Source organism: Penicillium hordei (genome assembly GCF_028827395.1).
Source record: "Penicillium hordei strain IBT 12815 chromosome Unknown utg000004l_segment0_segment0, whole genome shotgun sequence".
Classification (NCBI taxonomy): Eukaryota; Fungi; Ascomycota; class Eurotiomycetes; order Eurotiales; family Aspergillaceae; genus Penicillium; species Penicillium hordei.
This window is the reverse complement of record NW_026623145.1, coordinates 4,442,460-4,469,523: the sequence shown is the minus strand read 5'-3', so window position 1 is coordinate 4,469,523 and position 27,064 is coordinate 4,442,460. Positions and strand designations below refer to the sequence as shown.

At 48.1% G+C, this 27,064-nt stretch overlaps 12 protein-coding genes across 12 annotated transcripts; 6 read left to right on the top strand and 6 right to left on the bottom strand.

The window, feature by feature from the left end:
- Nucleotides 1-856: 856 nt before the first annotated feature.
- On the top strand, nt 857-2,190 carry N7537_008857 (uncharacterized protein; the record flags this gene model as incomplete). The annotated part of the gene is made up of 5 exons (XM_056899911.1): nt 857-1,020; nt 1,091-1,112; nt 1,225-1,605; nt 1,687-1,965; nt 2,014-2,190. The coding sequence occupies 5 exons, from the start codon at nt 857-859 to the stop codon at nt 2,188-2,190; spliced, it is 1,023 nt and encodes a 340-aa protein (XP_056751987.1).
- Nucleotides 2,191-2,242: 52 nt separating this feature from the next.
- On the bottom strand, nt 2,243-4,569 carry N7537_008856 (transcriptional regulator family TF; the record flags this gene model as incomplete). Its single annotated transcript, XM_056899910.1, has 5 exons — nt 2,243-3,086; nt 3,143-3,301; nt 3,353-3,957; nt 4,009-4,441; nt 4,499-4,569. 5 exons carry the CDS (start codon nt 4,567-4,569, stop codon nt 2,243-2,245), a joined length of 2,112 nt encoding a protein of 703 aa, XP_056751986.1.
- Nucleotides 4,570-5,170: 601 nt separating this feature from the next.
- N7537_008855 (uncharacterized protein) lies at nt 5,171-6,619 on the top strand (the record flags this gene model as incomplete). The annotated part of the gene is made up of 4 exons (XM_056899909.1): nt 5,171-5,315; nt 5,362-6,056; nt 6,111-6,454; nt 6,508-6,619. The coding sequence occupies 4 exons, from the start codon at nt 5,171-5,173 to the stop codon at nt 6,617-6,619; spliced, it is 1,296 nt and encodes a 431-aa protein (XP_056751985.1).
- Nucleotides 6,620-6,890: 271 nt separating this feature from the next.
- On the bottom strand, nt 6,891-8,192 carry N7537_008854 (uncharacterized protein; the record flags this gene model as incomplete). Its single annotated transcript, XM_056899908.1, has 4 exons — nt 6,891-7,323; nt 7,388-7,832; nt 7,894-7,930; nt 7,998-8,192. The coding sequence occupies 4 exons, from the start codon at nt 8,190-8,192 to the stop codon at nt 6,891-6,893; spliced, it is 1,110 nt and encodes a 369-aa protein (XP_056751984.1).
- A 2,474-nt stretch (nt 8,193-10,666) lies between these two features.
- Nucleotides 10,667-12,085, top strand: N7537_008853 (uncharacterized protein; the record flags this gene model as incomplete). The annotated part of the gene is made up of 2 exons (XM_056899907.1): nt 10,667-10,731; nt 10,780-12,085. 2 exons carry the CDS (start codon nt 10,667-10,669, stop codon nt 12,083-12,085), a joined length of 1,371 nt encoding a protein of 456 aa, XP_056751983.1.
- A 211-nt stretch (nt 12,086-12,296) lies between these two features.
- N7537_008852 (ankyrin repeat domain-containing protein) lies at nt 12,297-13,892 on the bottom strand (the record flags this gene model as incomplete). The annotated part of the gene is made up of 1 exon (XM_056899906.1): nt 12,297-13,892. One exon carries the CDS (start codon nt 13,890-13,892, stop codon nt 12,297-12,299), a length of 1,596 nt encoding a protein of 531 aa, XP_056751982.1.
- Nucleotides 13,893-14,837: 945 nt separating this feature from the next.
- N7537_008851 (uncharacterized protein) lies at nt 14,838-15,047 on the bottom strand (the record flags this gene model as incomplete). Its single annotated transcript, XM_056899905.1, has 1 exon — nt 14,838-15,047. The coding sequence occupies one exon, from the start codon at nt 15,045-15,047 to the stop codon at nt 14,838-14,840; it is 210 nt and encodes a 69-aa protein (XP_056751981.1).
- Nucleotides 15,046-15,991, top strand: N7537_008850 (dienelactone hydrolase family protein; the record flags this gene model as incomplete). Its single annotated transcript, XM_056899904.1, has 4 exons — nt 15,046-15,163; nt 15,227-15,398; nt 15,452-15,599; nt 15,665-15,991. Coding segments are annotated over 4 exons (765 nt in total), but the record flags the coding sequence as incomplete, so codon positions are not given.
- Nucleotides 15,992-17,345: 1,354 nt separating this feature from the next.
- Nucleotides 17,346-19,380, top strand: N7537_008849 (fungal specific transcription factor domain-containing protein; the record flags this gene model as incomplete). The annotated part of the gene is made up of 4 exons (XM_056899903.1): nt 17,346-17,724; nt 17,786-17,817; nt 17,868-19,188; nt 19,241-19,380. 4 exons carry the CDS (start codon nt 17,346-17,348, stop codon nt 19,378-19,380), a joined length of 1,872 nt encoding a protein of 623 aa, XP_056751979.1.
- A 702-nt stretch (nt 19,381-20,082) lies between these two features.
- Nucleotides 20,083-24,411, bottom strand: N7537_008848 (uncharacterized protein; the record flags this gene model as incomplete). The annotated part of the gene is made up of 5 exons (XM_056899902.1): nt 24,255-24,411; nt 23,458-24,190; nt 22,921-23,405; nt 22,383-22,467; nt 20,083-22,324 (listed from the first exon to the last, which is right to left on the bottom strand). Exons 1-5 carry the CDS (start codon nt 24,397-24,399, stop codon nt 20,083-20,085), a joined length of 3,690 nt encoding a protein of 1,229 aa, XP_056751978.1. The 5' UTR covers nt 24,400-24,411.
- A 332-nt stretch (nt 24,412-24,743) lies between these two features.
- On the bottom strand, nt 24,744-26,339 carry N7537_008847 (acetylornithine transaminase; the record flags this gene model as incomplete). The annotated part of the gene is made up of 3 exons (XM_056899901.1): nt 26,173-26,339; nt 25,874-26,113; nt 24,744-25,811 (listed from the first exon to the last, which is right to left on the bottom strand). The coding sequence occupies exons 1-3, from the start codon at nt 26,302-26,304 to the stop codon at nt 24,744-24,746; spliced, it is 1,440 nt and encodes a 479-aa protein (XP_056751977.1). The 5' UTR covers nt 26,305-26,339.
- A 221-nt stretch (nt 26,340-26,560) lies between these two features.
- On the top strand, nt 26,561-26,980 carry N7537_008846 (succinate dehydrogenase assembly factor 4; the record flags this gene model as incomplete). The annotated part of the gene is made up of 1 exon (XM_056899900.1): nt 26,561-26,980. The coding sequence occupies one exon, from the start codon at nt 26,561-26,563 to the stop codon at nt 26,978-26,980; it is 420 nt and encodes a 139-aa protein (XP_056751976.1).
- Nucleotides 26,981-27,064: the final 84 nt, after the last annotated feature.

Here is a 27,064-nt window from a genome sequence, read left to right as displayed (position 1 = left end):
TTCCTAAGGCCCAGGAGACCCATCGAGTGACTCTGGGTGCTCCGGGAAAGGGATTTCTGATAGAAAGCTGGTGTACAAACAATTTATGGTCAATCAATCAATCAATCAATCAATCAAAGTTCAATTAACCTGTTGCAGTCTAACTTGTTGCGTATGACTATGCAGGCGCTTCATCCAACTGAAGCAAGAACTCGAAGCCAAACGCCGAGTTGGAACCACATAGTGCATCCCATAGAGTACACAGATGCTGACCGTAAAGAGTGCGGAATCAGCCCATTCCTATAACCCATAAAACCCTCAAAACCCGTAAACACATACATAAGAAATTAATATATAATGATAGATGTGGAGTTGGAGTGCACCCTCCACCTTCCAACCCCCACTTCTCTCTCTCTCTCTCTCTCTTTCTCTGTACCCTCCCCTGCCTCAGTTTCAATTGATGGTGACGTTGTCCTGGCCATTCAACTGGCGTGATTGTCGACTCTGGCTGAGTTCTCGTTTCACAGCATCATTTGTCGTCATTGGCTAATACCCATCGTCTTCCACACCTAGATCCATTGCCGCGAGGCCTGTCGGTTCGTCGTCGTCGTCGTCCTCGGGTGTTATATACTGGAACTGCTGGAGTAGACCTGTTCGGTGCATGAAGTAGACCACGTAGTGGGTGGCCTGCGAACAATTTATGGTATAGATGACCAATGTTGACAACTCTAACTAACTAAAATGACAAAACCCGCTATTTCAACAATCTGTGCGGATATCGATGACTAACTGTTATATAAACTTCTGTACAGCAGCAATATTCGTCCTGAAATATTGGCCACAGACAGACGTCATTCCTCTCGCGGGATTTATCACTATGTTTCTGGTAGTCTCCGCCCTCACAAACATGTTTCACGTGAGAGGCTATGGCTATATCGAGTATTATACGTCTTTTGTGAAGTGCGTTGCAGTTGTCTTGATGATATTCTTCATGTTCATCATGATATCAGGAGGAATACCAGCAACAAACGGTCCAATCGAGTTCCGATAATGGAAGAACCCTGGCGCTTTTAATAATGGAATAAAGGGTATTGCTAAAGCCTTCGTACAGGCGGCGTTTAGCTTCGGCGGTGGTATGATACCCGAGCACAAATCCAAGGAGAATATACTGACTGAATCTAGGCGAGCATATTGCTGTTATAGCTGGCGAAGTAGCCGATCCACGTCGCACTATCAAGAAGACAGTGCGACTCGTTTTCTGGAGAATGTTTACCTTCTTTGTGGTTAATTATCTGGCTTGTCGGAATGTGTGTGCCATCCAATGACACTAATCTTGTTAATGCCAGCGGGACCATGGGAAGCCCCTTTATCATTGCAATCAAGCGGGCGGATGTTTATGGTCTAGCAAATTCCATCAACGGGTTCACCTTCCTTAGTGTTATTAGCTGTGGCATTACCAGTGTCTATATCGCAAGTCGAAGCTTGACAGCACTCTCTGACCTGCAAATGATCCATTCCTTCTTCGGAAGAAAGGACCTGCAGGGTCGGCCCTATGTATCCCTAATAATCAGTTTGGGACTTGTTGGTGGGCTGGGCTATCTTAACTGCAACAGTGTAGGCAGTTTGGTATATAGTTAGTTTTCTGCCTTGGTAAGAACATCAGAAAACGGATTTGTCTAGTGAAGAGGGATTAACAATTTTATTCAGGTGGCAATAGCAACCCTCTTCCAATGGGGTTCGATTTATATTGCTCATCTTCGCTTCCGGCAAGGCCTTCGTGCCCAAGGCAAGGATCTAAGCACCCTCCCATTCAAAGGTCTTCTCACCCCATGGTCGCAATACTTCGGTCTCATCATTGTGCTGCTTGTCTTTGGTTGTGAATTCTACCTAGCTTGCTGGCCGTTTGGAGAAAAGGGTTCAGTGAAGAGCTTCTTCTCTGCTTATCTCGCTGCTCCTTTGTTCTTCTTTGATTATTTTGTATACAAGGTGAGTGCCTCCAGATTGTGGTTGAAGACCGAAAATATCTGACTTTAGCAGTGGTATTTCAAAACAAAGATAGTCAAGCCAGTCGACATGGACTTCGGCCCTGCTAGAGCCTTTGATGAGCAAGATCTTATCAATGCTATTGCAGCGGAAGATGCGGAGCGGGATCCAGAGAAGAACAAGCGCCAAACCTGGACGAAACGTGTTCTGTACATAGTAATAGGATGAGGGAAGCAATCAACAAGGATATTAGTTCTATGTATCTCAATTTGGAATACTTTCACAGTGATGAAATATTATACGCATCAAACTCGAAATCACCATTTGACCAATCAGGGTCTAAGAAAGCCGTCATATCATTCAGCTCCGGATTCGTAAAGCCTTCTGTGCCAGGTGTGAAATGCGACAACGGACTAAAAGAAGACAGGTCCACATTTCCACTTGCAGACTTGTCCTTCTTTAGTGACTGCGTCCAGTCTTTGAACTTCGAATAGGCAGAGACGGAATTCTGGTCGCTTTTTGATTGCGAAATGGAGTCTTGTTCGGGAATGGTTAGAAGCTGGCTGATAGCTGCTTCGATAGACTCGAGGTAAGATATTTCGGATTCTGTAGAGCATCCTCCAACCATCTGACGTATAAGACTCATTCCACGGTGCAGACCATCTTGGAGTCTCTGCGACTTCCCTGAGTTGAGGCTTTCTGCAAGGATGACTAGAATAGCCGCACGACAAGCACCAAATTCATTGTAAGAAGCGCGGCACAAACCGACATGGTCGGATAAAGCTTGTAGAGTATTTAGAATGTCCAAAGCACTTGATACGCAGTCGTCCACCAAAACTGACCGACGAACCCGTCCTGGATCATGGTCTGCACCAACTACAGGTTCACTCTGCTTTTTTTTGTCATCGACAAATATAAAAGCACGGCCCATGTAGACATATATAAGCAGATAGCAGAGTCTGAGATGCGAGTTTTGTCGGAAATTTGGACCTTGTGAGCATAAGTCTCGACATTCTTCAGTGGCTGGGAGTGAATCCCACCACTGCTTGATACTCGCCCTCAGCCGCAAGAGCCGCTCTGAATATTCAGACAGAAGCCTTTTCGGACATCTTTTGAATTGTGCACTATTGAAGCATCAGTATGTCGTTGATGAACTGTTTAACTTTGCCGAGCCACTTACAGTGTTTCAGAGATCTCTCCCAAGTATGAAATCAATGTATGGAACGCGGTTAGGTTGGCAAACCGTGGCGACTCAAAGGTAGGGCAGTCCTTTGGCATATCGGCGTTTATCTCCGATCGCGCGATTGACATAGGGCGTCCATGCATGATACTGATATATCTATGAAGTAATGGTTAGCTTTTCTCTAAAATGCCCTCTGGGATATCATACCTTTCAACAGTGTATGCTGTCCAAAATAACCGATTTCTGACTTCAATAGTCCTAGAGTCACAGTTACCCCCTTGATATTGGCGATGCATCCCATTTTGAATCGCCATCTTCATTGCAAGACCGTAATAGGTGTATGCAAGCCCACCCGTGGAAACAGGCAGTGAATATGTAGCGAGAAGTAGGAAGACCTGTACACTTTCGTGAGAAGCAACTAAAAGGACATCAGGAATAAGCTTGCATGCAGCGTGGTAGAAGACTAGCCCGACAGAGTCCTCAGAGCACAGGTTGAGTTCTTCGGTGATCTCTGAATCGGGCTTTGGTTTTTCATCCTCCATATGGGCTACCTGTGTTCCAATAGCCAGAACAACCAAAACAGAGCATACCCAGGGAAAATCAATGGCCGTATATGTAGTTGTTGAGCTATAACAGAGGGCTACTTTCTCTTCAATCCATTTCCGCTCCATGTAAAAGGAGTTTATCTCAGCATACTTGAAGAACATGTTGATAAGAAAGTCGGCAATAGGCCTCGGTGGTAAATGCATCATTGTCTCCACCATAATTTCGGGCGAGGATTGAAGCTGGGTTGGTCGCCAGTATTCTTTGACCTGTTGTATATCATGAGACATGCTTGAGCTTTTGCGGGAAGAGACACAAACCCTAGAATCAATCTGATCTATTTGGCAGCTCATTTTACGGCGTAATTTCTGGGAAAAGTTCCAGTGAGAAAATTCCCCCGAGTAATGCGCCATATTATTTGACACGAAATGAACGTCGAACGACTCGTTGATATCCAGGGCAGTTTCCGGCAGGGTGGTATTCGTCGAGCTTCGTAACTTGTCCGCAATACGACTTATGTTCTCCTCGTCCAAGGACACATCCCCGAGAAAATGGCGAGCAATATGTTCTAGACTTTGTATTCGCCGATTCTCCTCTCTCGGAACAGACACGACGGGAACTGAAGAGGAGCAAGGGGATGTAGTTGTTGGAATGGGGTGGCCTTGAAAATGGCATGATCGTCCTAGTCGCTGACATCTCCAGCAGGGCTGACCACCCTCGCACTTTTCTTTCTGCTTTCTGCATGTCTCGCAACTTTTTGAGAATTGTCAATGTGAGGCGCGGAATGATGCCGAGCAGCAATGTACTTACGCCAGCGAAGCGCGTCTCCGTTCTCCGCGCTTACGCTTCGTGCCATGATTTGGTTCTGGATCAAGAGTCATGGAAATAGCAGCCAAATACAAGAGGAGTCTAGTGAAAGTCAAGAAGGCGGATCTGGAGAGACAGGGCAGATATCCACGGTTGGAGACCTTCGAAGGTTGCGAGTCCTTATCTCCTATCAGACATGCGGGGTTCCAAGGTTTGGGAATAACGGTAGCCAATAGAACCACAGAAGAAGTATATAAGGCCGTGATTGTACCCGTGATAGTCCCCGGGGACTACAACATAGACGAAATAGACAGTATAGTAGACGAATAGTAGATGGATGGTAATAAGAAGGATGGAGTAAATAGAGATGTCTTTAATATCTGATCCCCAGTTTGTTGACGTCTCAGCCAAAGCAGAAAGAACGACACACGTGCCTTCCATTGTCGCATCATACCTGACTTTGTTTACTTTTTTGTCTTCCCACATTTCAACTCTGCTGCTTGACCTTCTCTTTCCCTCTTAAACTCTTTTCTCTTCCCGCAACTGTCTCGTTATTCCTCCCTCATTGCCACTCCACCTACACACGGCTTGAATGAGCCTGCGCGACGCATCCACTGCTCTTCTTTTATCTCACGCTCCATATCTACTTTATTTGACTGGTTCTTAGCTCACAAAATGACAGCTGGAGCTTGTTATTGGAGTGGCAATGGCTCTTACTGCTGCCCTTGCCGTGGTCAAGGACAGCCCGATGTGGCCGAATCTTCGTCGACCTCTTGTCTGGAGTGCGGACATCCACTCAGAAATCATTTTAGAATTGGGTGTAAGTGATCTTTCTCTATGTTGATTTGACTTTAACAATTCTTTAGTACACCCAAGCGATCCTAATGTTAGCCATGTTTTCATACCAAGACACAATACCGTGAGAAAGCTTGCCAATCGCATCCATGAACAAAGAGTGGTCCTTGCTCGTGGGATCCCCGCATCAGGGAAGACATTTCTCGCCCGATCTCTTCATACCTACCTCCGTGGTCAGGGAGTCAAGTCGATCTATATCAAAAGCTTCCCCATTAGTTTAGAGGGTGGCCCCTCCGCATTAGATTATCTGGTCGAGGCCTGTCACATCCAAGGTTTTCCGACATTTGGCCACAGCCTTCTGCGCGACAACTTCGTGTTTCTCATTGACGATGCACACACGACTTACAATAACTCCGAGTTATGGTTAATCCTGAATTCGGTGAACCAAGGTTGCCTCGCGAACGTACCAGGTGCCAGTTTCTGTTTGTTCAGTGCATTCGGTACTCCCGATAGGGGTGTTATGCCACACAACATGGGGAGTGACTTGCTGGTATTCAACAAGCGCCAACGCCTTTTATTGAAAGAGGGGTCTGACGAGGATATTTCACTTTTCTACACCCGAGAAGAGTTCGATCTCCACATGGAAATGCATCTCCAGGCTCGAGGTTCCGATTACGAAATCTGCGATATTTTAAAAGATATCATCTATGGCTTAACTACAGGCCAGCCTAAATTAGTGAATGCATTCATGCTTCTCTGCGACATGGTATGTGATCTGCAAGCATTGCTAGTATTTTCTGCTATATTAAAATTTGCCCAGTGGTACGACGCCTTTTTCAAGGATGATGAACTTGATGAAATAACCCACGATGACTACGAAATCAGTCGATTCTTTCAAGTTCGTGGCCTCCTGGAAGGATGTATCGTTGTGATTTTAGACTTCGCGGGTCTTCCGCTTTCGCCGGAAACCTTCTTCCCTCCTGAACAGGAGTTTGAAGTTCTTCGCCAGGCTCAGCAAATCGATCAGCAAACCCGTGGCGAAGGATTGTTGTTTAACCCACACAGTGAAGCTATGCTGTCATGCCTCACGAAAGGTTGGCTGCACATGGAAGAGACCCGACGAGGAGAATTCAGATGTTACTTTCCAACCTTGTTTCACAACAAGTAAGCGATGTGCTATCTACTCAAGCTCGACATGCGTGCTAATAATATACCAGGCTCGTGGAGTACCTCGTGGGAGTCCAGGATCTTAGATATCCCACTCCGCCTACACTGAACAGAGGGGAACTTGAGTTGATGTTGGGCATGCGAAACATGACTATCTCCTAAAAGGGGGTTGCCTTGTGAGCGATGAGGACAACGTTCGATGGACATTTGGCTATTGTAGATTTCTCATACTTTCTTTCTGAAGGGGTTGCTTGATTCATTTCTGTGGGCGATCAACATACGTTCCGCGAATAGCCGGCTTATGCTACATCGTCAGTCTGTGTCAATCCTTTACCAGGCTATCAAGTGTGTAATCTAACTTTAGTTTGTGGAAATAATGTAACAATTCAACTTGATTGAAATTTGACCCGAAAACTTTTAGCTTCCAAAACCTTCAAGCCGCTTCGCCCACAGAATACGAGATTGTAACCTCCTCTTTGATCCGAATCTTCGAGTCAGGCAATCTCACGTCATCTCTGTTACCCTTCCCACGTAAGAAGTTCAATGGCCAACCAGGGAAGCTAGTTAATTGAACCTCATCACCGTGAGGGCCCTCTTTTTCGTCTTCAGACATCTGCTGTCTCGAACGACGGGTCTGAGAACCCCCACCATAATAATCCCCCTGTTTCTTGGAACCCTTTTTAATCCCCAAAATAGCCCACCAGCGACGGAACAAGGGTGAAAAGGTTGGTAGACAGGCGCATACAATTCCGATGAAAGGCTCAACGCAAGACCACATGAACACCGGGGCAATTGTCCACGATGGATCTTTGGAATGTGTATGTTTGTATAAGAAAATAACGCGAACGACACCGGCGATACATACGCTGTAGTAATTTTGATCAGCATAGGTTCTGAAATCCCTAGGATCCCATCCAGGGATCGACTCACAAACCACCGAGCAGCAAGATACTAGTAACTGCAACGCGCTGGGATTTGGGCATTTGCAATCTCCAGATGACAGGAACTGGGACACACAGAATCATGACATCAATGACGACAGCAGCAATGCCATTGGCAAAAAGGAATTGAGGGACATCTATACACGTCCCTTCAGCCGTGGGATCCGTGTATTGCTCCCAGAAATATGACGTCGGGCGACATGCGGCCGCCATGGTGACAATGACAGCGACGAAGTAGCCAAGGATGATGATTATGGCGAAACAGGATAACCAGCGCAGGTTAAAGATGCGACGATAGAACATAACAATTGAGCATTTAGTGAGAGTGACCGTTGTCGAGTAAATGAAAACATGTGCGAAAAGGAGCTTCCAGAGAGAGATGAATTCGGAATCAGTAACAGCTTGTTGGTGCCATCCATTTTTGTACTTGATACCTTTACAGAGCAAGAGTCAGTCAAGAAGGTTGAGATGCTGGATATTCTTGGGTTTACTTACTGATGATCACGCATATACCAGTGCCGTAGGCAAACCACTATAAGATAGGTAAGCCACCAGGCGAAAGGATGAGTAAGTACCATTATAACTGTATGCACACTCACCAAAGCAGCAAAGATCAAAAGATCATCAAGACCGAAATTTGTCTGAGATGTCTTTGCACGTGTATATACACGCAAAATAACCGCTAGGGTTCCAATAACCATCAACGTAATGACTGCACCCAGCATCTGGGTTTGCCGGTTCACGGCAAGGTCAATGCCTGGAGGCACAGGTCCAAAATCCCTTGTTGCTTCCATGCCTCCAGGGATTCCCGAATATCTTTGGATATTGGGGATATAACTACATATGTACCTAGGTAGGTATTTACTATTTAAATATCAAACCCCTACATCCATATCGGGCTAGTCTGGCAGCTGTCAGGGGAAATGGTTCCAAGGTTGATAGTGGGGCCCAGGCGACAGGTCTCCCGACGCGATATATCCCGAGATCAAAAAAAGCTCTTCATGTCTAATGCTCTCGTGCCCTGAAGTTGCAGAATCTGAGACTTGAGGAATATTGTGGACACCAGGTGACGTGGCTAGGATAGAAAACTTAAAAGCTTCATGGGATCGAGGCACGGATGTGTATCCGCACACAGCTTACCTGGGTAGGGTAACCCCGATGCACAACCTTACATTAGTCGGCAGAATTTTCAGCCAATTAAAATGAAGTCAAATAAAAACATAGCTGATCCATGGACTCTGAAAGCCACCAGTGGGGGCCGAGTTCATCTATACAAAGCCATTTTCCCTGCCTCTTCGCTTATTGTTGGAAATGATAGGGATCCATTTTGTGGGGATAGTCGCACATTCGTGAGTCTAGATCCAACCTGTTATTAATATAGATGCTAGCGAAATAGTTATCATACGATATTTTGGAAATTACAAAAATGGATCCATGAAAGCCAGCAAACGATAGATCCAAATCTCATATAGCACTTTGTTTTTTCTATATTAGTTATTTCCATCCGAGACAAGCCAGGCATGGGCACTCAAAATGTCCCATTCTGAAAAATATCAAACTCGGAAATTTCCATCCTAGCTCTAGTCTTTTCCCAAATCTCACACTCATTATCAATAATACTTAGAGCCTCATGACGATTTCAGCCATGCCTCGGCAATTACTCGGCGGAGTGCCACAGGTGGGTCATCATCTAGATCATACGTTCGATCTACAGTTTGCTGTCAGAAATAACCTCAACGAGATGCGAACGAATGGCCTTTCCGCGCGGGGTTTCTGTTAATATGGCACCACCGACCTCGCTATGTGGGGATACAAATTGCTATGATGTCCAATATTCACGGTCATCCGCTGGTATAACATAGTGCTGTGACAACCACATTCTAATCGTTTCCCAAGGGCTTGCCACGTGAATCGAATAATGAGGTGTCGCCAGAAGATAGTATCTTTCTTTGCTAAAAATTACTGCTCTAACCACCGGTAAATGGCCATGAGATCAGTAATATGCAATTTGCAGGATTCGAATTCCCCTTTCCGTCACTTCCTTCAGTGCTCCACCCAAAGAAGCGTCCGGGTGAGTTCGGAGACCTTTTGACGAGGCATCTCATTTTTCTTAATTTCCTGGAAATCAATTACATGATCTAGGCCTGGTCATTAATATCTCGCTGCCGTAGATAATACCAAAAATGAAGCTCTTGCAATGTTCTAAGCGGGGAGCCGCTTTACCCGCCAGGCCAACTGAGACACCATACTTCCAAGTGGAGACAGTGAAGACTGATAGTTCCCAATTACTTTTAAGAGGCATGGGTAACCCGTTCTCTATTGTCCCTGGAGGATCCATCGACGCGATACAACTGGGGTCGAATGGTACGATTTTCCCGGGAAGACAGGAAAACAGCAGCAAGGCGTGACAGTTTTCCGGATTTGGAGTAAGCAAACAAACGTGTCCAAAAAGTATATATCTTCCTTCTCTATCTTTGTCGGAGTATGGCTGACGTTAACCAGTTCATTTTGATGTAGGGTTTGGTGTCCGTAACTATTACTTGTCTACTACAGAACTTGTAGTCAGTTCAGTTATCCCCAAGTTATTTTTTTATTAGTCTCGTGAACGTATACCTTTGATTATTAAATACTATCTACCATTGATGTCGACGAAGTGCTAATGAAACCATATTACAAGCTGTCTATTGGTGCTGGAAGAGCAAATCTTGTCTTTATTTGAACAGCAAGATAAAATACTGACTATCACTTCTAATTTATAGCCAGATGACGAATGAGACGAAGTAATATTTTAGTTCACATTATGTGAAGACTCCATCTAAATAATAACCCAACTTTAGATTCGATGAGTTAGGCGGGCATTGCTTGCTTATATAGGCAATTATCAGACCCGCCGTCGACCCCTGGATCTATATATATTCTTACTTCTGAGACTTTTGTTCCTTTGTTGTCATGAAGCTATGCAAATGGCTTCATGGCAGCAGTAGTGCTCTTCATCTCTATATAATTAAATGGCATTGATCAACCAGGCTAGTTCTACGGGTATACCCCGCGATGACTCAGAAGGTTAGGGTTAAACCGGGTCTCCGGTTAATATAAGCTCAAATGACAAGGGCAACCAACTATGTTTTCAAGAACATCAGTATTCTTTTTTCACCTCGTTTGCACCTCATTCTCACGCATCAGCCTTCACACACATCTTTTTGCTCACAATTTCAACATCACACATTCACCCCAACCATCGAAACTACGGGCTAGACTGCCATCAAGGATGGAACCTTCTTTAACGCCCATGCAGGTCGATGGAGGCAATCTAGCAACCTCAAGAACTCGTCTGTATGTACGACAGCCACCAGCACAAGAGCTAAACTAACGCAGCCGCAGACAACCAGCCATCATCATCATCGCCTCGACGACCCTAGTCTTTACAGGATGTGGAATAAACTTCGCATTCGGTGTCTTCCAAGAACTGTACGATTCCATGTCAAAGGAGCCAAACACGCCATTCACCGGCGCAACACCCGCGCAAATTGACCTGATCGGTACTCTCTCAATCGCACTGATGACAATCGGCGCTCCATTCGCAACAGCGTGGACAAAGCAATACCCCCCTCGATATGTCATCTGGGCTAGCGGAATAATCCACTCAAGCGCTCTACTTTTTGCAAGTTTCAGTCAACATTTGTGGCAATTCATTCTCACTCAAGGCGTTCTTCTCGGCATGGCCACGTGTCTGACTTACATGCCATCTGTAACCGTGGCACCCACCTGGTTCACACTGCACCGCGGACTAGCAATGGGGATAATTCTTGCAGGAACCGGAATTGGCGGTGTTGCGTGGCCGCTGGCTTTTAGATACCTCATTCAGTCTGTCGGATTCCGGAACACACTCCGCGTGACAGCTGGAATCTCTTTCGTACTCATTTGCGGTTCGGGGGCATTTATACGCTGGCCTGCTAGCCAAATCACTCGTATTCAAGCCGAGAACGCCGCTTCTTCCCGTTCTTCGACCTTCTTCCGCCTTCCCTTGGTTGACTGGCGCGTCGTCCGAAGCCGCAAATTCGTCGCTCATGCTCTGGGTGCAGCGCTACAGTCCGCTGCGTACTATACACCGGTGTTTTTCTTCGCGTCTTTTGCGCGTACACTAGGTTATTCACAGGCAACATCGGCAAACTTCATTGCCATCTCGAATGCTGCAAATGCTATAGGCAAGGTCGTCATTGGTCATGCAGCTGACCGTATGGGAAGACTCAACACCCTCGTATTAACGACCCTCATTTCAGCTGTCTCGGTCCTTGCGTTGTGGCTTCCTTCGTGTCTATCCTCCACGCAATCTACCGGGAGCACACTGTTCATCACTTTCACAATCTTCTATGGCATCTTTGCATCAGCATACGTCGCTCTCTTCCCGACAAGCCTGGTCGAGTTGTTCGGTGTACAAAACTTTGTCAGTGTCAATGGCTTTTTGTATATGGTGCGAGGTTTTGCAACATTAGTTGGAACCCCAGTTGCGGGTGCACTGATCCGCGGAAATCACGAGAAGAGCGTTGGTCCGCGAAGCTATGAAAATACCAGCATTATGGTCGGCGTATTGCTAGTTGTGGCGACGTTAGCTGTGGTTTGGGCGCGACTTGAGGCTACACTTACTCTTGATGCTGCAGTGGGGCGCAGAATGAAGTGGTTAATGTAAATATTCTTGCCAAGCAGAGGTTGAAGGAAACATATTATTATGAGAAACCTCCCAATGTGGTAGACTGCACATTAGCAATATTTACGATTATCAAGCAGTCAAATTTAATAAAATCTCCTCTCAGTTCCATCATATCTAGCATCTATTCTAGGTCTAATGCTTCTGTAAATGCTAAGCTATACGCTTATAAAATATTCTTCCTTAACTGGAATTATACCCTTACTGGTTGCCCTCTACCTCTACCTCTTCCAGGGCCTAGTATGGGCTGCTCCATTCTCTGCCACCGATTTCTGGTCTCCTCCAGTAAGTCCTGCGGGGTTTTGCTCTCTGCATTTGGTTGGCTCATCAACATAATACTATCCTCCCCGGCAGCCTCCTTCAGAGCACGCATTATCTCATCCTGAAGTCTGATCTTGTTCGTAGTTGTCACTTCGTCATCTTTCCCATCACGGCGTATATGATCATTCAAAAACCCCCGCGCTGCCGTATGAAAGGGCGTCTCCCGGAGACTATTCCGAGCCCGGAAATTCGCCCCATTCTCAATTAAGAACTTTGCCGCTGAGACCTGCCGCAAATTCTGAGCAAAGACGTGCAATGCCGTTTTCCCGTTATTCTCGGCATGATTTATATCGGCACCGTGTGATAGGATTAAACCCAGCAGCATAGTTTTAACCGGGTCACCTTGATGGGAGTGGTACCCTAAAATATGTAGGATGGTACATCCGGAGCCATCGGGGATACGAGGGTCAGCCCTGTATTCGAGTAAAGTGCGGATAACAACCTCAGTGTGTTGGCTATAAGCGCACATAGCAGCATAGTGTAGCGGCGTGGACCCAGTGCTGTCAACAAGGTTGATATCAGTACAATCATGGTCGAGGAGTAGTCGAAGAGTCCCTGTGATTCTGGGCTGCTCATTCAGGAATCTACAATGAAATCCCCCAGGGCCACTAGCTGCCCAATGCAGTGGGAGTCGCCCATCACTGTCACAGGAGGAAATCAGCTCAGGGTTGGCATTGTTGTTATAATTTTGATGGTCCAAAAGCAATTTAACAGCATCAGCGTTGTAGAATAAGCTTGCTAGATGAAGCGCCGTGACATCATACGCGTGACCCCGACCCTTAGCGAATCTAGACTGCAACGGCACCCTAGCATGATGGAAGTGTTGATGCTTAAGGTAGATATCGGCACCGGAATCAATGAGCCGTTGAATTAATCGACCATTGGCCCTTGACACAGCAAGCCCAAGCACACTGTCTTGTACCTGACTTCCGCAGGGGGAGAGATCATTTGGCAAAGGCGGAATAACATCTGTCGCTAAACAGCCCCGGTCGAGAAGGAGATTAATCAACTGATGACCCCGCATAATCCGATTCCGAATCTCTACTTCATCGGCGACTATATCAAGATACATCAGCGACCCCGTAGCCGCAAGGATCGGTGTATCTCCGGAGTCATCTCTCTGGTGCAAGTCTACCGACCCGAACAGTAACCGATTATCTGGACTATCATGGATGTCCAAAATAAAGCGTACCACGTCAATATTTGCCGCGCCGCATGCGTCGAGTAGCAGACGGAACTTGGGATTGAACCTCTTAATAACCTCTGGGGCCGCAGCGTACACCTCCAAGATGATATGAAGAGCCTCGGGGCTGCCGTACGAGGCCGCATTGAACAAGGTGTCCTCCAAGTAGGGTGTCCCAGGGGCGATGATATCGTTGGGAGAGCATAAGGTGATAAATTGACGGAGTTGAGGGAGGTCGTTCTGCTTAATGATGTTCACGAGGCAGTTTCTACGCCTGCCAATCATTTGAGAGGGGGATTCTGGGAGGTCCAAGGGGTCTGAGATCGGAGAATCGCTCTCTGCCATGATACTTTGTTGTCCTCCTTCTCTTTCGTGTTATGTTTCTTCTCATGCAAGCGGTTCAATTGTGGAAAGAGAGAGTGTGAGAGAAAGGGGAAGAGGGAAAGAAAGCAGACGGGGAAGATGAGGGTTTCAATTAATGTTCCAAAGGCGGGGTCCACAACGGGAATTGATGGTTGTCGAATACCATTGAATACTCGTATGTCATCCATACCATACTTTGTTCGAGCGTATATAGGAAATGACCAGTTAATGGATCTCACAACGACATGGTCCTTGCTTGTTTTCACGGGGTAATCGTGCCCGGTCTTTTCATGAGTTTTTTTCAACCTAAAGAGAACTATGTAGACATCAAGATGGTGTGCTGTTGCGCTGGTGAATATGGTCAGGTGACCCCTCAGTATTAGTGCTAGGTTCTTCCTTCGTTTCCTCTCCTTGATAGCCAGTACGTTATATATTCTTCTCTATTTCTGTCCACCTTTATCCCTATGTAAGATCCCTGTTATGATTTCGTTGAGAGGTGGCCATGGAACCGCTCCTGTTTGGTCCGAAGTATCTAATTGGCACAGATGAGAGGGATATCAATATCACTAGAGATTCGGTTGTTGACAAAAGTCAGAGCAGTAACTTCGCCGTTGATGGTTGCATTAAATGTAGGTCCGTAGATGGTATCCACCTAAGTTCAATTGAAGAGAGGAAGAGAGAAATAAGTAGGAGGGTCGTCAGTAGTAAGCCAAACTCACCATTTTGCTTAAAAGAGAGCCTGTGGTAGTCAAACAAGGGGTCTCCGATGCTCCGATTCCTCCGACACTTCCGCTACCTAGGGAAAAAGGTATAAGACGGCGGATTATTGCATTCAAACTCAGGATTTGACATTATCTATCTCATATCCTAGCGTTCTGATTCAATGGTTTCCCCGTTCCGTCTCCCCCGCCGTGCCCCGGTCGCTCCTGTGAATGTGTCGAGAACCAGCTCATGCAGGTTGGCATTGGCACCACAGGCATTTATAAAGCCATCTACCCCAGCATGTTCCTCCGCTCTTTCAAGCAGTCCATCCGGCAATATCGCTTTACCCTCAAGTCGAGTCCAAATTGCACCCATGTCTACAATGCCAGCAACTCATGGCCACAGCCAGGCCTGCTGCAACATCCCTCCTGTTGTTTCATTGGACTATGTCCCTAAGGGCTTGTATGAGGAACTTGGTGGAATGAAAACTTGTATATACTAACCGCTCCTTCAACCTCTTTGTTAAACACCTAGCTAATAAAGACCCAACGCAGATGTGACCGGCCCAGAGGAAGCTACCAGAGGAATTGTCGCTGTTTTTGACATCTTCGGCTACTTTGATCAAACTCTGCAGGGTGCTGATATCCTGGCAACGAGTGATCATCACCAAAAGTACAAGGTGTTCATGCCTGACTGGTTCAATGGCAGCCCATGCCCTGCTGAGTGGTAAGACTTGCTGCACTACTCAACGGAGCGACTGGTCACTAAGCCGAAAACAGGTACCCTCCCAATACTGAACAGAAACAGAAGCACTTGGGTGAGTGGTTTGGTAGAAACATGCCGCAAGGTCCTGCGGCTGCACTGCCTGGTTATATTGCCGCCCTCAAGGCTGCGAATCCTTCTATCAACTCATGGGGACTTATCGGGGTGAGTTGGCTACTGGGATAATAAGTTGTACTGTGTGAGTTTATTAAGACTAACTGGATATATAGTACTGCTGGGGAGGTAAAGTTGCTGAGCTCGTGACTGCTAGCGAGGACAACCCGTTCAAGGTGGCTGCCGCCTGCCACCCAGCGATGGTTGATCCCTCCGGCGCGGAGAAAATTCCAGTGCCGTATATTCTACTGGCATCCGGGGAAGAATCCGCTGAAGATGTCAAGGAATTTCAAAACAACCTGAGAGTGCCTAACCATGTGGAGACTTTTGAGGATCAAGTCCATGGTTGGATGGCTGCTCGTGCTGATCTTTCTAATCCCCGTGTACAGGAGGAGTATAGTCGAGGCTATAAGACTGTGCTGGAATTCTTTGGCAAGCACTGGGAGTAAGTTAGATCACGCTGTAGGTGTTTACACCTTTTTAGAAAATTGCTTGCGTAAATTGAATCTCTCAGCTCATCGTGACACCATCTAACACTATTACCATCACTCCAAACTAAAAAGTAATACCAAACTTTATATAAATAAAAATCTTGGAAGCGAGTTTCCAAGAAATCAAAGGCACAGTATCTCAATAGGACAGAGGATACGGGGCAAGGGTACAAAAGCATAACGAGCAAGCAAGCTCAGAATAAAAATAGAGAGATACGCAATCAAGGTCAATATCGGGATGATAACATGCGCCTATCCTTTGTGTGATGACCAGTTTCAGGGATTCTCACGATCTTCAGGTCCATAAAGTCGTCCTTCTTTCCGACGCCAGCATCTAGTTGGCTTGGGGCAATGTTGATGGAGCTTGCGGCCGAAGACATTCTCACGGTAAGGCGTGTAAGAATATTAATGCAAAACAATACCAAATTCAAAATAATATCACTATGGAATGTTAGCTGTCAGTTTCTCCAACATTACACTGCCATTTAATTAGGGCGGAGTGGATCATGGCGATAGGTGTTGGTGACCATGATCAAAGGAAGGATCATAATAGTGCTCCGATACTAGCAACCGATTCAAATCAGGGAAAGCCAGAAGAGGATATCCAAGGCTGTATAGATCTATGACCCACTCCGGGACCGGACCGGACGATCGGAGGGTCGGAGGGTCGGAGATCAGCTGACTTCTCCTGGAATTTCTACGTACAACACAACATACTCGCTTGCCATTCACAAAACTTCGTCTTTGACTCAAATTGGGCCATTGAATTTGCGTGACTGGAACTACTCATACGAAAGTGGAGTATATTGACATTGATGAGACCATTCGACAATATCATACATAATTTCAGTAAGGAGCCCTTTGATGTCAAACACTCATCCAACACCCTCGATGGAACCAGAACCATTGGTTCCCGAGGCCGATTGTATATCACAATCTCGAACAGCAGCAAGTCGGCAACGGGATAAGCCACAATTATCTTGTAACTCGTGCCGCCGCCGCAAGTAAGAACACCATTCCACGAACTCGTTTTGTGGCCAGAACTCATTCGAGGGTCTATTTCCCCCCTTTTTTGTCCAGATCGCGATGTGATCGTAAAAGTCCATGCTCGTTCTGTTCCAGACGAGGACAGATCTGCACATATAACGATAATTCAGGCATCACAGGAATTTCAAAGCCCCAGCCTGCAGCTGCGGCACCAGGAGTCCACGACCGATTGGTACAGCTAGAGCGACTGGTACTCTCGCTGATGGGTGATTCAGCAAATAAGGGCCAATCTGCCTCAGTTCCAGACCCTGTACGATCGATGCCTCAAGGGACCCCGGCTGTGGGTGCTGTCATGGAACAACCCATCGACGGGCACTCGGAATGTGGCAGCATGCGGATCAGTGAGTCCGAGCTTCGGTATGTTGGTGGTGATCATTGGGCGGCTATTCTCGATGGGATCGCGGATTTAAAGGACCACTTTGATCGTGACGAGCAACTCCGACTAGCCAATACCCCAGATCGGCTCGCAGATGAGCCAGGGCATGACCTTTCTCGACCCAGGTCCGGGTATGCGCTACTCCTATATGGGTGCCGCAGGACGGCATCTCGCGGCGATATTTTGGCTGCTTTGCCCCCGAAGGCTGCTGTTGATCGCTACATATCTCGCTATTTTAACTATCTAGATCTCGTTTCCTCTTGTTCGTACTCCCTTTTGTGTCCTAGATGAATCCGCAAATCCAGTATTGACTACCCTTGTAGCAGTCGTTCATGGCCTAAGCTTTTTAAGAGAGGTCTTTGTTCTCCACGCTGAACACTGGAACATTTTTGCTGACGGAATTAGTATGAGGCATTTTGGACGGATCCATCCAGCGTGCCAATCATGTGGGTTGGTCTTCTTTTCAGCATGATCTGTCTTGCTTGCTTGACTGCGGATGCAATAGATACCGAAGTCGAACATCTGTCACTTCAGATTGAGCTTTATCGAGAGAAGATCGTCCAGTGCCTAGTGCTGGGCGAGTATACTAGAGCGGGACCGTACGTCTTGCAAACGGTCATTAACTACGTCTATGTTGAGTTTTGTCTCCGTGCCGACGCGGATCAAGATACCTGGTATCTGCTGGCGTTGGAAGTAAACCTTGCCATGCGGATGGGCTACCATCGCGATCCCAGTCATTTCCCGGGCATTTCCCCCTTCCAGGGAGAGATGCGTCGCCGACTGTGGGCGACAGTCTTGATGGGCGATATACTTGTGTCAAACCAAATGGGCATGCCACGCATGATCTCCGATTTAAAATGTGACACAGTGGAACCGCGGAATTTGAACGACACGGATTTTGACGAACAGTCGACCGAACTTCCTCCGTCGCGTCCCTTGACTGAAAATACCAATTCCTTAGGTCTGATCGCACGAAGACGCATCCTGGCAGCGCTGGGAACAGTGGTCGATCTCGCAGATGCGGTTGAACCATGTAGTTATACAGAAGTGATGCGCGTCGACGGCATATTCCAAGAAGCAGCAGCCAGTATTCCGCCCCCCTTGCAGATGAAGTCCATGGCTACGAGTGTGACGGATACTCCGCAGATTATCATGTCGCGTTTATTCTTAGGTCATATGGTCTACAAGGGGCTGATTTTGCTTCATCGCCGATTTCTATATACAACTTCGGCCAATACACATTATGATTCAATGAGCTACTCGCAGAAAGCCTGCTTGGATGCTTCGCTAGGTATGCTGAATATCCAACATGTGCTTGATGAGGAAACATGTCCAGGTGGGCAGCTTTATACCATGAGATTTCGAGTGACGTCCATCATGAACCATCAGTTCCTCACGGCTACTATGGTACTCAGTTCCATGCTCCATCGTGGGAAGACACTACAGCGAGAACAAGATATACGGGCGGCCCTTCAGCTTTCCAGGTCCATTTGGATGCGAAGAAGTCCCACTTCCAAAGAGGCAACGAAAGCGGCTGAAATTGTTAGTTTCGTTCTCGCCAAGGCCGGCGATGGTCGCAACCCTAGCCTCACGACTAACCAAGAGATGTCTCACGATGTGCAAGACAATGTTCAAACAAACGCATCTCAGGGAAATGGCGCCAAAGGCACAGGTCAAAATCTGGACGAAGGACTGCTGTTCCCCGACAACATGAATTTATTTGATCGTGAGTCTGAGGTACCGAACTTCATCTATCAACTGATCTGACCATGCGGCAGCCGACCCTTTTGTCATGACTGGTTCCCTCGGGATGTTTACATCGCCCGGCCAGCAAGATCAATACTTCGGGGCAAATTTCAATGGGATCGACAGGCCACCTGACGAGTGGATGGTGATGGATTTGCCTAGTCCAGCATGATCATAGCTGCGACTCAACTACGGACCGTGACCTCGGTGCGAGAAGTCCGTCATACACTGATGATGAACGATGGAGTTTGGTTAGCTAGGGAGACGGGGGACGGAGGAGGGGACAGGGGAAGGGACAGGGGGGAGGTTGGGTTTATAGTCGCAGGTGGAGACCATCACGCCTTCCAGGAATATGATTTGAATTGCCTGATTAGGGAGGCATACGTAGGGAACGACAAGACAAGACAAGACAAGATCATCAATGAATGATGGAAGTGGAAGTTACAATTGTCTCTTACTGATGGCCACTGGGTATGGTGGAACGGTATCACAAGAGAAACAGTTTCAGAGCAGCACAGATGGGTTCAGTATGCAGACTCATCAACGCAAGATCTCCTTGTTTATATGAGTGATATCTGCGACTTTACCGACCAAATAGCATCCCTTGGTCTTTCCTAGTTGTCTTCTTTACCTGCTGTGAGCACACAATAAATGATAAACCGAAAAATACTATTAATTCACTATGATCTTAGAGTCTCACACTCTCCAAACGATCGTCCTCACCTATATTATACGCAAACTACATTTCTACCTAGATATACGTCTTCCAGTTCAGGTAAAAGGGCATATATTTCTAGAACACAAATTCTTGATCTCACTCTAACCCAAGATATTTCCCAAACTTCCAGTCGTAAATCGTAACCCCAATGTCCTCTCACAGCCCGGGAGTCTGTGCCCCCTCCCCGATCCCCATCAACCCACCAGCAAGTCCGTTCATCCGACGGTCCAGCAAATCCTCTTCACTGTCAAGAGAAGCGATACTTCGTCCTCTTGGACGAACTGCACCCGGACTTTCAGGAGCACTATTTGTCTCATCTGGATCGAAGGGGTCAGAGCGACCCGCTCTTTCCAAACATCGGAGCTTAGCGAGGAAATCCTCCTTAGCATTGCGGTCATCTCCCAACGATGTAAACCCGGTAACTCGCGAGGAAGCAAAAGAGGATCGTGATCTCCTCCGACGCGTGCGATGTTCAGACTTTGATGCAAGTGCATCCTCGCTACCAGAAACGGATGTGATCTTGCTCATGCTCATTTCCAATGGTCTGTCGTCGTCACCGGAGGACTCACCAGTGAACTTGCGATGGTGGTTACGTCCCTTATCAGAATCGTTTGCTTCGACTTTTGCTGGGCCAGACCATTTGAGTGAAGTGTTTATATTCAAGGCATTCACATCCTGTTCAGGGTAAAGTGAATCCGCATCAAAGTTGTCGGTCTTAATCTTCAGGGACAGACTCTCCAGCCAGTCCGCGCTGCGATGGATATACTTCCACGCGTCGGGGAAGAAGCCAGCCATCTGCATGAACCCGTGCGAAATGCCAGGGATCAGGGAGATCTCGACGTAGTTTCTCTCGTTGAAAGAACGGTTCGCCCTCTCCAGCCCCAGGTCCTGGCGCTCGCGGAAGTGATGCAGCTTTGCTTGCCGCAGTCTTCCTGCAAAGATAACTGTGTCATCAACCAGAGGATCTCGCTCTCCGGTCATGATGTATGTTTTCGGGAAGCGGGCAAGTAATGCATCTGGGGCCAGGACGGGAGACAGGAGGAAATCGGTGTTGAAGTCTGGGCGATGGTGAGGCCCGATGTATAGAATTATCATCGCACGTGTCATTTCAGGTGTGAGGATGCGGTCGTGGACGTAGGTGATCATGGATGAGACGGCTAGTCTGGTCTTGATTGGCTTGACTTCGTCTTCTGCTTTAACCGCAGGCTTTGAAGCTATGTCATCGTTCTTTTCGAGTTTCTTCTCCAGTGATTTGGCAGCCTGAGTGGCCACATTGGCTCCTTTGTTATCCTTTGCCTTCTCGGGTGGTGAGATAGCGGTTAAATCGTCGACAGAGCCACCTGGCGATGTGAATGGTGTTAGTTTACGATATTGATCCTGTTTCCGTTGCAGAACACCGCGGTTTGTCTGACGGGTGCTCTTCTCCTGAATCAATGACATCTGCTCATCGCTCATCCAGCTCTCAACTCTCATATTCAATGCAGGGTATCCCAAAACCACACCATCTGGTGCCGGGAGCACATGCTCTCCACGCCAACCCTGAGCCATCGCAGACTGCAACACCATTAAGGTCATGCCTACTGCTAGGTTGCCACCGGCACTCTCGCCAGTGACAAGAATCCGAGGACGGGTCTTGCCACTCAGACCCATGCAACGACCGTTCGTAGCAACGATGCTATGATATACATCGTAGCATTCATGTAACGCATAGGGGTATGCAAATTCCGGTGCCTTCTTATAATCAATGCTGAGAATGGGAACCTTGAGTCGCCCGGCCCAGGACAATAGCTTGTCCTCTGAATTTCTAGGACTCATAGCCACGAACCCACCACCGGGCACATCCAGCACGATGAGACTCTGATCTCGGAGCGCACTTAATGGGCCATCGAAATACAACCACGCATTTACTGGATCGGTGTAAACAGATTGCGCTGGGCGAGGAATACGAATCGCTCGGGCCGGGAACCGAGTCATTCGTGGCCGTAGCAGTTTCGCCATTGACCACAGGTAAGGGCTGGTGGCTTTGTTCCAAGACACACGCAGGTGCTCCAGTGTCAGTGTAGCACGGACCCGGCGAACCTTCTCGTCGGCCTGTTCAGCAGCGATCAGGTAGTAAGCCGTGAAGACTAGCGACGCTATATCTCGTAGCCATTTTGGCTTTATGTTCATCGCGGTCCAGAATCCAGCATCCAAGCCAGTGGTAATCCATGTTGCTCGGAAAAAGGACCGCGAGTACATGTTTGCCAATGGCTCAGGGCATTCGAGCCCAACTATCTTGGCGAAGTTCCGGCTGAGGTAGAGCCAGAGGAATATGATAACAGTTGTCTGCCATGTTGTCAACTTTCCTGTGAAGCGGGATGAGAGTGATCGAATAAACGGCGGGCCATGTTTATCTGCTCTGGTGGATGTTCAGTGGTTGGAATTTCTTCGACTGATGTGGACTGGATATGCCGTACCTTAATAAGTAAACAGACCAGAAAGAAACAACTGCAAATACTTGGATCTTGCGGAAGCGTGTTGAAGGTCTCCCTAAGACGTGGTCTAAGCATCGATTAGCCTGGTGAATTACAAGTGGAATACTCTTTGCATACCTATCATTTCGTGAAGGCTGAGACTAGTCAGTCTAACTAGTTCAGCCTGTGTGTAGTCTATGTGAAGCCCAGATAAGAATGCATGAAGAGTATAAAGGATAGTCAAAAAGAACCAAAGCGAGACAAAACGACATTTTGAGACAAGCCACCACAAATTAATGCCATCAATCAGCATCGTACTTCAAAGTAATGCAACCTTGTCATTGGAGAACAACCCGTGTGAATCACATGTCAACCAGGTCCCACATTCACATGCCAGTGACGACATCAGCTGACCCTCCCCGGGGTAGATCTCTCATATTTTTATGTTTGATGTTTGATGTTTGATGTTTTGTGTATTTATATCTTTATGTTCGCATGACGAGGTATTTGTAGATCTATGTCTTTTGTCGGCAATAATCACGCCCATGTCCAACCTGCCAACTGCACAACCAGACCTCCCACCCCATACTGAGGAAACCCGCAATACAAATACCGCCAGAGTCACTGACAGTGGTAGCCCCCAGTGAGAATTCACGATCCTCCTTGGGAACACGATCGGCAATCTCAGCAAAGGTATTGACGTATACCACTCCGCCGAGGAGGCCCTCCCAGAATACAATGATGAACACAAGCCATACGCTGGGAATAAAGTTGAACATAGCATGGAGGGTCAGCAACGCAAGATTGACCACCTGCAGCAGCGACGGCAGGTACAGATTGTGGATGCGGTAGAATGGGGTCGAGGAGCGTGAGATGAAGACGCCGATCTGGTAGATGGCATTATAGGTGGGGTAGAACGAGCGGAAATGCTCAAAGGGCGATTCACGCAGTGGGAAAAGCAGAGTTGGAGCCACGCCTTGGTTTATCACGTACTCGGCGATGTAGACCAGTAGCATCGGGACCATGCTAGATATCTGTCAGCCTAGATTTGGGAGAACAGAAAGACTCGGATACTTACAAAGGAATGAAAAGTCCCTTGACTCGGTGTAGATTCAAGCGAGTCTGGTCCTGCCAGGAGCCACCTTGGTCGACATGGATAGACTTGTGAGCGGGGGAATTATGCGACACCCCCAAGAGCCCCTCATTTTCTCCACCAGCACCATCATCCAGTTCGTCTTCTTCCACCTGTTCCCCGCCCTCAACCACGCGATATCTATCAGGGCCGGGTTCGGCAGATCTCAGGGGGGACCTGGGTAGCACGACAAAGAAGCTCAGAACCATAATGGCCGGTAAGCAGGCCGAAACCAACAACGTGACATGAACGGAGAAGCCCAGCGCCGAAGTTGCGAGGGCATAAGCACCAGCTCCGATCAGCCCAGCGGCGCCAGTACCACTTCCCCACGCAGCCAGACTGAATGGGCCATAGAAGTGCGTGAGACCCACAAAGCTCAGCTCCCCAGCACCGCAAGAAAGGCTAGCCAGGATGATTCCCGCGATCTTAGAGGTTATTGTTCCCCCGTCGGTATAACCTGGGCTCATAGCGACGACCAGCATTCCCACGGATGACAGGAAGGTGAAGATGAGGATACGCATCCAATATGGGACCAGGTGGATGAAGTACGGGGCGACGAGTTTGGTCGCGAATGACGGGATCACATCCGCGAGGAGAACAACGCCTTTGGGTACATCGGGTCCGACTAGATCTACGGCTGCCGAGAGGATGATCACATATAGGACATTGTTGATAAGGCCTGCCGGGTATGGGGGTTAGCTAAGCTGATCAGCTGCCCAGGTAGGCTGGTTGAGGGTGCGCACCAAAGAGCCAGAAAGCGACACAGACTCGAGGGTCTGCACCGCTAAAGGCACCACTAAGACGGGCGCCCAAACGTTTCCAGATGGGAGAGGGTTGCTCTTGGGAGGAAAGCGTTGCGGCATCCTCATCGGACGCTGGAAGAGGCATTCGGTTGTTGCGCTGGGGTTGATAAGAAGCTACAGCGAAGTGAAAAATATATTCAGTCCATAATTTATTCTAATTAAATATTCAGGAGAAGCAGAAGACAGAATACGGGGCATATCGAATCACGCGCGAAGAGTGACGACTCCTTATCTCCACGCGATCCACCGCCTTCCGCCCTACACGTGGCTTAGAGCAGCCTTCTCCACATAAAAAGAAGGGGACACACGACACTTTTCCTTTATTGCTCTAGTTTCTATGAAAATATGTCTTGTCATATCCAATGCAATACAAGATGGTATAAAAGGAAAACAAAATCATAACTGGCATTCAGATTCAGGACAAGACACTTATGACTTGGCCACAACCGAATCCACAGCCTGCTCCAAAATCCGCAGACCAGTCTGAATCTGGTCTTCGGTGATCGTCAAGGCAGGGACGAATCGGAGACAACCCTCACCAGCAGTGATGATCAACATACCACGCTCACGGGCAGCAGTGATAATGTCACCAGCCTTAGCGGTGTACTCCGGGGCGAGCTGAAGACCCAGGATCAGGCCGCGCCCGCGGATCTCGGAAATCACACCTGGGAACTTCTGCTGCATGGCCTGGAAGCCCGAAACAAAGAGATCGGACTTGGCCTGGACGGACTGCTGGAGCTCCGGCTCAGCGAGACGCTCAACGATGTGGTGAGCAACACGGCAAGCCAATGGGTTGCCGCCGAAAGTGGTGCCATGGTCACCGGTCTTAATGTGCTGGCCAACCGTCTTGCCAGAAACAATGGTGGCACCAATAGGAATGCCGTTACCAAGAGCCTTGGCGGTAGTCAGGATATCGGGGTGGGCAGCCTCGCCGGAGGCCGGGGCGAGAGAGGGGTGAGCGTGGGCCCAGAAAGTACCGGTACGGGATAGACCGCACTGAATCTCATCGAAGATCAAGACGGCGCCGGTCTCGTCACAGCGCTTGCGGAGAGCAGCAAGGAACTCGGGGGTAGCGATGTTAACACCGCCCTCGCCTTGAATGGGCTCAACGATGACACCGCATGTCTTGTCCGTGATAAGAGTCTGGAGCTGGTCGATCTGGTTGTAATCTCCGTACTTGAATCCGGGGATCATAGGCGAGAATGGAGTCTGGTACTTAGGGTTGGGGGTGGCTGAGAGGGCGCCCATTGTGCGGCCGTGGAACGAGTTGTTGAAGGACACGAACTCGTGCTTATCGCCGGAAGGGTCCAGAGTGCGGCCAGTCTTGCGAGCGAACTTGATAGCGGCCTCATTAGCCTCGGTTCCGGAGTTGGAGATGAAGACCTGCGAGGCATCGCGCATAGCACCGGACTTCTGAGTCAAGTCGATCAACAATTTACTCAGAGCACCGGTCCAAGGGTTGTGGTAGAGGTTTGAAGCGTGGATGAGGGTTTCAGCCTATTATTGAGGACCTTTTGTTAGCAATTGATCACTATCCAGTCCATAAAAGCATCTCGCACCTGCTCCGCAATAATTTTCGCAATCTCCGGGTCACAATGACCAAGAGAGTTAACTGCAATTCCCGCAGTCAGGTCCAGATAACGTCGGTTCTCCATATCCCACAAGTAGCATCCCTGTCCCTTCATTATCATTGGGGCTGGGCGAACGTAAGTCGGGACCATGAAAGGAGCCCGCTCATTAATGAAGGACGCCGTGACTGAGTCCGCCGAAGGGTCGGGGTTTGGCAGAGTTGACTCCTTCTATGCGATCGTTAGTCCCCGATTCAAACGCTATCCTAAACAATTTGTGTCACACATACCTTGACCTGGGACTTCACATTTTGAGGGGCATTGGACGTAGTCGCGAATCGGCGCTGTACTGGTGACTCGAGAGCAGGGACGAATTTGGATGCGCGAGGCAGACGGCGAGCGGCCACACGGAGGGCAGACATGGCAAACTTTTGATTTATAAAAAATAGAAGAAAACAAGAAACTAATCTGCAGCAAAATAGAAGTGCGGGTCGTAAGAGAAGCGACTGATGGGATCAGCGACCTACTGGGAGAAATAAAAAGGCGATATCGGGATCGGCCGTCTTAGTCACATCGGTGGAGTGAGTCAACAACCGGGGGAGGTCCCGAGATCTCCCCGTACATTGTACAACTTCTGATTACCTCATTGGACATATCATTCTCTTATACACAAACACAATGGTGTACTCTCTCGTCATTCGCCGTTCAATTCTCTCCGCTGCCACAGCCCGCGGCGCAATCCGGCCACTTTCCACAACTCGATTCTTGCGCCAGAGCGGCGAAGACAAGCCCATGCCCTTCTCAGACTCCCCGGCTCCCCCGCGTCTCCCGAAGGAAGAACAGGAGATCTTCGAACAGCTCCAGAGGCGCTCGACTGGCGCCTTCAGCACGCCTCAGGTCAATCAATCCCCACAGGCTGAGATTCAGGCGGATGGCAAAGGTGGCGAGCTTCACCCGGATGCCCCGAAGGGACTGAAGCCTGAGTTTGAGGGTGAGAAGAACCCGAAGACTGGTGAAGTTGGTGGACCAAAGAATGAGCCTTTGCGATGGGGTGCAGGTAGTGATTGGAGCTATGGTGGTCGTGTCACTGATTTCTGAGTGACCTCGGCTTAACCAGAGAAATTTGCATCATGTTGGCGTTGGTGTTTCTTGCCTAGGAATATAATACCTCCATAATCGGAG